This window comes from Micromys minutus, assembly GCF_963924665.1.
Source record: "Micromys minutus genome assembly, chromosome: 1".
Lineage (NCBI taxonomy): Eukaryota > Metazoa > Chordata > Mammalia > Rodentia > Muridae > Micromys > Micromys minutus.
The window spans coordinates 118,159,956-118,169,361 of NC_137969.1; the positions used below are offsets into that span (position 1 = coordinate 118,159,956).

General features: G+C 43.1%; 1 protein-coding gene across 1 annotated transcript; it reads left to right on the forward strand.

Moving 5' to 3' along the window:
• Positions 1–2,346: 2,346 nt before the first annotated feature.
• On the forward strand, positions 2,347–8,391 carry FAM217A (family with sequence similarity 217 member A; the record flags this gene model as incomplete). The annotated part of the gene is given in 6 exon segments (XM_080934348.1): positions 2,347–2,406; positions 3,419–3,517; positions 4,380–4,454; positions 4,538–4,605; positions 7,166–7,405; positions 7,407–8,391. Coding segments are annotated over 6 exon segments (1,527 nt in total).
• Positions 8,392–9,406: the final 1,015 nt, after the last annotated feature.

The window sequence follows — 9,406 nt, forward strand, 5'->3', positions numbered from 1 at the left end:
AATGGGGTTCAGCATGTGAGTGAGAACGGGATTCAGCATGTGACTAGATGCTGGCCACTGCCTGATGTTCAATCTAACAAAAATATTATCAACAAACTTTTTTTTTTTTTTTTTTTTTTAAATCTCTTCTCAATGCTGAACATAGTGACACAGCTCTTTAACCTCAGCACTGGGCAGCTCAGGACACAGAGATCTTGAGTTCGAGGCCAGCCTGGTCTACACATTGAGTTCCAGAATAGTCAGGGCTACAAAGAGAAACCCTGTCTCAAAAGCAAAACAAAACCAAAAACCCCTGAAATGTCATTACTGGCATTTTTGATAGTCGTTTGCTTATATATAGAATTGCTCTTAAAAATATTTGCCTGTACCAAACTTCTGGGGAAAGGCACTTACATGTATATTAACTCACACACGCACGCATGGGTGTGTGTGGGAGGGAGGGGTGTAAGTTTCTCTCTTCACTTAATTTGTGGAGGTGTCAAGAGATACTCATTTGAGTTACAAAACTGGCTTCTTACAATATAAATGTATCCGAGACATTAAAAAACAAAAAACAAAACAAAACAAACAAACAAACAAAAAAAAACCCTAAGGGTAGGGCTATAATATCAGCAGGGGTATTATTCTTCCGTTTAACGTTTTGTGCATTGGTGGGATGCCTGCCATCTATTCGGTTTAGGATGTGTCAGGCAAACTTCATGGCTTTATTTAAGCAGATTTTGGAACAGAAGTCCGTGGGCTAGGATGGCTGACTCACAGACCTACTGGTCTCTCTGCGTAAGTCCTCAAGCCCACCCCAAGAGGATCTGTGGAGCCTCACTAGAGCACAGAAGGCCCACAGGTCGCTAGGAAGCCGAGACCCTTAGGAAGAAAAGCAATGGAAAAGGGCATGGGGAGACCCTAAAGGGTATAAAAAGTCCCAGAAATTTTAAGAAGACCAGAGAAGGTGGTCTCCAAGAGTCCAGAAGTTCCCTAGGGGTCTAAAAGAACTAGTTAGGTCTCAGGCGGCTCAGAGACCTACAAGGCTCGCCCCAGTGGAACGCGGAGTGGCGGCAGTGCTCTCTGCCCTCGTTGCTGGGCAACGCTTCCTCTTGCAGCCCGGCTTAGTCCGGGGTGCGACCCCGCCGGGGGCGCCCTCGGCCCGCAGCCGCAGTTCTCCCGCCCTGTCCTCACCGCAGGAAGGCTGGGGTCCAGCCAGCGCCCGCAGAGCTGTTCGCCCAGCAAGAGGAGGAGCCCTCGCCCTGGGCTGGAGACCAGGAAGAAGACGATGATGATGATGATGATGATGATGACGACGACGACAACGACGACGACGACAACAACAAGGAAGAAGAAGACGATGATGGCCAGGACACGTGGGCCTTCGAGGCAGAGTAAGACCCCGGCCACCCTCGAGACTCCCTGACACACTGGGCCAGGAAGGCAGCCAGCCACAGCCTGGAGGGAATGATGACATTCCTCATGCAGACCCTTGACAGGCGCTCAACTGGTTTCTTGATTCCAGCTCTTCATCCCAGTGACCTGCCTTCCTGTGGGGGCACACACTTGATTCCCAGCAGTGTCCCCTGCTTTCTGCGTTCTTTAGCCTCAGAATCTCACGTGTATATATTGCAAATGATCACTGCCTGTTGGTTCACAGACAACCTGAACTATAAGTATTTCCTGGAGACAATACTTAGTAAACTATTGACAGAGCTACAGGCCACTACTGTAGTTTGTAACTTTTTCTAATGATCCGGAACTTAATCCAGGGATTGCATTATCATACAGCTCTCTATCAAATGTGTATCTTAAACACAACCAGGGATTTTAGAACCAAATAGCTGGGTATTGGAAAATGCCTGGTCCTCTGAGCCTTTTAATGAACCAGGCATGGGGTTCTTGCCCAGTTTGTGTGAAAGGTTTGCTTTGCTTTCAGGTGAGGCACATTTTGTTTTGAATAACTAAAAATATGCTTAGGTCTATTTTTAAATCCAAGATAATTCACAGTATTTAGTAATTTTTTCCCCCAATTTGCCTTACATCTTGTCTGACTGCTATTCTCTGGGGTTCATTGACTAATACTTGGTCAATTAGATCTTGCAATTTATTTTTGTCTCTGGTATTGTACGGCTCGCTGCTAGTTTCTGATGCTGAATGGTTCACCACTCTGCTTTCTATGCTCTTTTGTTGTTGTACTAGGATTAGAACCCAAGGCCTTTGACAGCAAGCTACACTTCTAGCCTTCTGAGCCTTTTTCTTAACAAAACCCAAGCTTCTTTGTATATAAATGTCAACTTCCCCTGAGTGTACCTGTTTCACCACCTCTATAGGACTTTAAGGGAGCAGAAGAACAGTTCCAACAAAATGGGAAGAAGCAATGAGAGCTGTCGCACCAACCTGCGTGTGTCAAGCATCTCCCAGGAGGTATGCACTGCTTTGGAATTGCAGACTTCGGAGGCAGAGATAGAGCCCAAGAGCCTTGCTGTGGTGATAACCCCCTGCTTTTGTCTGTGAGCAGTTTCTGCTGAGCTTTCCCACTTGGTACCTTAGTTAGTGTATAAACAGCTCCGTTGTCTCGGTGTCTCCTTCCCATTTCAACATAAGGATATGTCTTCCCCACGTGTAACATTTTCAGATAGTATCCCAAGAATACATCGCCCAAGGAAGCTTGAGCATTCACTGGCCTCTCTTCAAAATGCCAATAGCTGGTTCTTGTCTTCTTCTTCTTCTTCTTTTTAAAAGGGGATTGTGTTCCTTATTTTTATAAGGATGTGTATTTTGCCTGCATGTATGTCCATGCACATTCGTGCAGTGCCTGTGGAAAGCCAGAAGAGAGTGTCAGATCAGCAGAACTGGGGTAGCAGATAATTGTGAGTTAGGAATTAAAACCCACATTCTCAGGAAGAGGGGTCAGTACTCTTCACCCTGAGACACCTCTCCAATCCTTCACCCCATCTTGCTGAATTAGAATTTGTAGGGTTTTGTTGTTGGTTTGTTGGTTGGTTTGGGTTTTTTTCCCGGTGCTTAAGGCTAAATACACACCATAAGTATGATGTCCAAGTGCTGCTTAGCACTTCCTATGACACAAAGCTTGGAGATGTCGATGGACGATGCCGCAATCCATCAGCCAGGCACTCAGTACACGTGCCACCGTGCTCCAGTGGCACACCGAATAGAATGCTTCATTATACTCCTAGAATCAGCACTGCAAAGCCAGGTACCACTCTTTCCAACAAAACCACGTATTGTAAAAAGCTTTTTCACCTCCCACCTAACAAGCTGGTAGTGGTTTGGTGTGAGGAAGCTGTGGCTTCCTCCCAGAGGAGGCAGAGGGTGTGCGCTCTGCCATGCTTCATACAGCGAACATGTAAAAGTATACAGTTGCGCCTTTAAAACTCAATACTACCTTTATCCTTAAAAATAACTATCATTTTAGAATCTCTCTCAGTGGAACCTGGATGCAGAAGAGCTCTTTGATGAAAACGAAGACTTCTCACCTGAAAAGGATGCCGTGGCAGGTGGTAAGACGCCCGGGATGTGTGTGATACCACAAGAACTGCACGGATTAAAGGATTTACTATCTTAACCTATTTTGTATAACTATTAATTGACATTTTTCATATACATTCTTTCAGGCAAAACTAACAAGGTAAGGATGTTTGGCTTAACGTAATTCATAAAGCGTACTGTTTGAGAATAATTTTGCATGATCTTCTTTTAAATTTTCTCTTTCTCAAGGCTTAAACTTTCAAGTTTATTTCCAAAGAGTTCTTTATACAAGTCAGTACCTTTCCCATTTTACAGTTATAAACTGGCCATTAAATTACTACTGTGGATGGGTCTGGTAATACCTGTATCTCAGGTATTGGGGAGGCTTAGGCAGAGGGATGTCTGTGGTAGAGTGAGGTCTGTATCTGCTTGGCCTACATAGTAAAATCCTATCTCAAAATAAGAGACAAAAGTGTGTCTGGAGATACAGATCAGTGGGAAAGCATTGTTTAGTGTGTGCAAGGCCCTAGTTTCAATCTCCAGTGCTACAAAAGAAAGAAAACCGTGATTTTTATATTAATTCTCTTCAGTATAATGTTGTAATCAGATCTTGCCCAGGAGTAAATGAAGTTCTTGTCAAAAGGAAAGTAGTGAGTGGTCTTAAAATGTCCTGAAGCATTTGAAATAGTCAATATCCTCATTTGAGGTGAACCCAATCGTTCAATATATTCCATATACCCATGATAACAACATGTGAAATATTTAACTGTAAATGTAACATTAGTGGTATCCAAGTCTCGTTAATCAACGGTATTGAAAACAACAGAGTTGGCCGTACATTGGATTTTGCTTAGAACATAAATAGCAAACAGGGCTGTGTTGTATTCAAGTCTCCTGCTGCTTTGTAGAAGCATCTGGAAAATCCAGCAGAACAGCTGGTATTGCAGCTGACTGTATCAGAGCATGCTCACAGTAGATCCCAGGTATGATTTCTTCACACTCTCTAGCTACTGCTGTTAAAATTCTCACCGCTTTTAAATACTGTGTACACTTTTTCTGTTTGCAGAACAGTAATCAAGGGGTATTTCAGCTATGGAGGTCTCCTGCTAATAAAGGAAGTACCATAGATAAAAGGTAAGAAGACTATATAACATACAAACATAATGTATATCTGTGTATATATTGAGGTAGGGTCTTACTGTGTAGGTCTAGCTGGCCTGGCACTTGACATCTATTCCCAAGTGCACACGGCAGCTCGTGTATGTGTACCGAAATCCCTGTGGGGCTTAGACAGATTGAACTGGGCTTCTTATACTGGAAAGGAAATGTAGAACAAAAGTTCAGTTTTCTGTCCTAGGAACTACTTAATTCCATACGATAAACTCACTTAGCTCCCCTGTCTGTCTAACACAATAGCTGCGACCCTCTTTTAGATGCCGGGGGACTGTGAGAGTTAAGAAATCTGCCAGCCACACATTACCAGTGGTACAACAGTCTGAACAGAGCTTAATGCAAGCTTAACGTATCCTATCAGACCTTGCAGGGGTTTGAATTCCGACTTCCTGGTTTATTCTATTGTGTGTTAGCAGCCAGACTGACCGCTTCTTAACAATTCAGAACAGCGATGTGTGGTCGAACACTTTCACCTGGCACTGCTTTATGTCACTTACAGAGTATTTCTAGTTAATCCATCCTGAGTTTTATTCCTCTTTAATTCAAGTGTGACAGTACAGTGGCTCATTAGGGAGTGAGCATCGTCCCCTTCTTGAATGAACCCCTGAGTAGAGCTTGCCTTATAGCTCAGGACAACCAAGATGACAGGGAATTGAAGGGAGTTAAGTCTAAACAGAATGGCAGTTCTGAAGGAGATAGGGAAGTCTACTTTATCAGAAAGAACTCTGCTGGGAGCCAAGGTTTCAGGTTAGAGGTCAAATGAAGGGCACTGCATTTTATGGAAGGAGCAAACACCAAGTGTGGCAGTATGGTGCAATGGTTAGGACATGCATGAAGTCCTACCACTCAGTGTGACATTCTCAAGTGTTCTGAGGAGTAACCAGAAGAATGTGTTTAGTAGCCATGCTTTAGATACTGTGTAGGCTTTTGTTGCAGAGAGAGGAGTGTGGTATCACTGAAGTATTTTCCTAGGAGTTTTCGCCTCAGTATATTATCAGTAAGGAAAGAAAGTAACAAAGTAACAAAATCACTTACCCTTTAGTGTATATAAATGTTCAGGGTACTATCGTAAGAAACTCCACCTTCTCAGCAGCTCTGAGATGCCCTGTGCCATCTCCATGTGGCTTTGTCATGAGTGCCAGAGGCTTCCTCCCCCCTGACTTCCCTCTCTCCTCAATGCACTACCTGGGCCGCTGTCTGTAGACAGTCAGATTTCAAAGGGTTTTTCCAGTGGTGTTTCAAAGGCAAGCTGGCATTCTCAGTGTTTAGCTAAGTAAACATTTTAATCACTTTTGCTAGAAATAGAAGTATTTTTTTTAAAGACTTAAACTGTTACTTTTATTATTAAATGTTGGACATGAACTAAGAAGCCTTGGAGACTACAAGTCACAGAGGTGCATTGAATCTTTCAATGTATTTCTCTTTAGTCTCCCTCCCTCCCATCTCTCCCCTTTTCTCCCTTCCCCCTCTCTCCCCTTCCTCCCTTCTCGCTCTTTGCCTCTGTGTGTCCATGTGCACGTGTCTGCTATCTAGTCTAGGCTTAAATTCTTAGGCTCAAGCTGTTTGAGTGCCTTAATTTCCTGAGCTCCACAGGTGGCTGTTACTGTTACCTACTCTCTCACTGTCTTTAAAATAAGCAAACATACAAACAATGAAGAAAAAAAAAACCCAGAAGCCCAGCATTCTATGGTGCAGTTCACTGACCCCATTTTCTATATTACTTTTCCAGTGTTACTTTAACTTAATGTCTAGAGCCATTACTCCTTAAGGGGCTTCAGGGGAAAAAAAATACCAGGGACTACATTGAGAATACATTTTGTTTGAAGATGTTGAGTTCATTGTTTGATAAAAATAATTTTTAAAAACCACAGTGTTTACCGTAGAAGTCTTTGTTAGAAGTAGCCTATATGCAGTCTTTAAAAGCTCCATCTACTTCAGGGTCTGTAAGTATCTAAGGCTAATTCAGTGCTCCTCCAAGCTACAGGTAGCCATTCTCCACTATCCCATTCACAGACACCACTTTAGTGCGTACTCATAACAGCAGTTAGCCATTTTAAGGTATTATCATGGGCTTAATTGTGCTTGCACAGAGAGTTGCCCACCAGTTTTTAATGTATATTTTAAGACATTTGTGTCGCTGCATCTAATTCAAGCATCTTTGGAAACCAACATTTCTTTTAGAGGTAGCTACCACATATATAAATGCCACTGGGAACTAAACATCAGTCTTTCTTTGATAAAAAGTTACTAATACTATTTTTAGAGGTTTTTTTTTTTTTTAATCTATGAGTATTCTGCCTGCATGCATGTATGAGTGTGTCATATGAAGATAAGACAAGGATACTGGATCTACAGAAACTAGAATTGTGGATGCTTGTGAGCTACCATATGGGTGCTGGAAACTGAGAACCCAGGTCTTTCACAAGAGCAAGGGCTCTTAGTTGCTCAGTCATTTTTCCAGCCCCATAATAGCATTTTAAATTGCCACAAGCCATTAGTTAATTAAATCTTTTTTAAAAAGAGAATTCAAAAAATCTTCAGTGGAAACAGGTTTCGATGCAGCCAACAGTCCCAGGCTCTTCACTCTAAACCACTTATTAGCAAGTATTCCGGGACTGGCAGATAGCAAGCAAGGCATTACTTATCCTGGTCAGTCAATGCCAGCAGGTCTGTGCTGGCCTTTCGACAATGAAGACTTTCTTAAGGATAGAAATGAGTTTCGTATTAACTCGTTTTCAACTATGGAAAACAACAATGGTGACTCTATCTGCTTCAAATTGGAATTTCAAATACAGAAACCGCAGTGTGGAAGAAAATGCCACAGACGAGAGTGACTTATCTGAAAATGAGAAAATCAATGACTCTCTGCTCAGCTACTTTAAAAAGATGGACCTCAAGTTAAAGCCGGAAACAATAGAACATGTGGAGAGAGCTTTCACAGAAGAAGCAGATGAGGTGTTTGCATATGCCGACTTTCTCCCCGCCCCTTTCAACACTCTGGACCTTCACAGATTTGCCTTCTCAAAATGTGAAAGCTGGAAGGCGGCAGTGGACCCCCCGGAAAGCTCCATCGAGCGTTTGATAATTCGATTACTGGAACTGGAAAGATTACAACACATGACCATACAAAGAGAGAAACCAAGGCTACAAAGCACTTTCTGTAGCTCCATATTTTCAATGGCAGAGCGACCCTCTTCATCTAAAGCCACTGCACTGAGAGTCAGGGCGCCAAAGATTCCTGAAACATCGACTCTCCAGACCTCTGGCATAGATAAAAATCGAGACAAGAGAAAAAACAACTCTGCTTCTGGCAAGCCAGAACAAAATGTTTCCAAGTGGAGCATGAGCAGTACTGGCAAAAGTAAGTCGAACTCTAGACAATTGCTAAGATGTCCATCCACTTCAAAGCAGTGCGCTATGGCTCATGATGACCTCAAGAATTCCAAAAACTCCATTTTAAACCCTTGCCAGGAACTCCCATCCAAGCCTACTACTACCCAAGCAACTCAACCAGTGGCTAAAGTGGTCTCAACAAGATGCCTCCCACCGAGGTCCCCGATGCCAGTTTCCCCGATACCCCTGTCCTTTCCTGAAAATCCAAGGGAAGAAGTTAAAGTGCCAAGGACCAAAAAGAAATGTCACCGAAAAAGCATACTACTGAATAGACCTTTCCATATTCAGAAGCGAAACTGCTTATCACCTTCACTTATAGCCAGGGGCAAGTGCTCACCCACTGACCAAAAATAGCTTTTATACATCTCAATGTGAGCAAATCTATTCCATGAAACCCAGCTTAAATATGGTTCATCATTGAGACACAGGTATTAGAAACAAAACCTTACCCTTACAAAGTAATCCCTTGATACAACATGGGTAGAACTCATTAATGTCACCGCTGACTCTACATACAGTCAAGGGCTTCCTTACTGACAATGACAATCTTTTGTATGTTATACTTCGAAGAAATGTCTCATTTAGTTAAAGCAAACTATCCAGAAGACTGTTCTTTTCTTGTGATTGTTTTCCAATGATTCCATCATTAATAAATAATATAACTGACATATTCTGTAGTTCTTGTCTTATTCTAATATACAATCAGGTAAGAGTTGCAGTCCCTTTAGTGATTTTTTTCTTAAATCCTTCCTGTGATACAGCTCTGAAGGGAAAGGTTTCTTGGCAGTTGGGAGCCAAGGAATGCCAGAGTCACACCACACAACACACCTTGCACAAAAGACTTATGGGGGGGGGGGGAGACAAGCGGGTGGCTGCCCCTGCTGAGGAGAGAAGCAGTACTGAGTGGAGGCAAACTTTATATAGGGCTTTTTGGGGAAGGGGGTCCTCTCTGGGTGGGCCTAATCTTGGAGCAACCTCAGGAGGGGCTGGATCCAGCCTTTAAGATTATTCTGAGGGGTGGAGCCTGGTGGTTGGAAGTCCTTAGGGGTAGGGGAACCTGGCTCCTCACTCACCTGGAGGGGCTCATACTTCCTACCTCAGAACCTTTCCCCTTTCCTTCAACTCCACAAACCTATCACTCTAGCCTTTGGGCATTTGCATGGCTTTGCAGAGCTGTTATTTGTGGCTGAGAAGTCTTAATGACTTTTGTTTGAACCCTGGAACCCACATTTGAAAGAGATAACTTGGAAGTCCCTTGACTCTACTTGCATATTCCAATGTGAACACACAGATGATAGAACTCACTTTGTTTAGTCAACGTGCCAGATCCTCACGGGCATGGTAGCCCAGCATTTTGACAAGAACACCT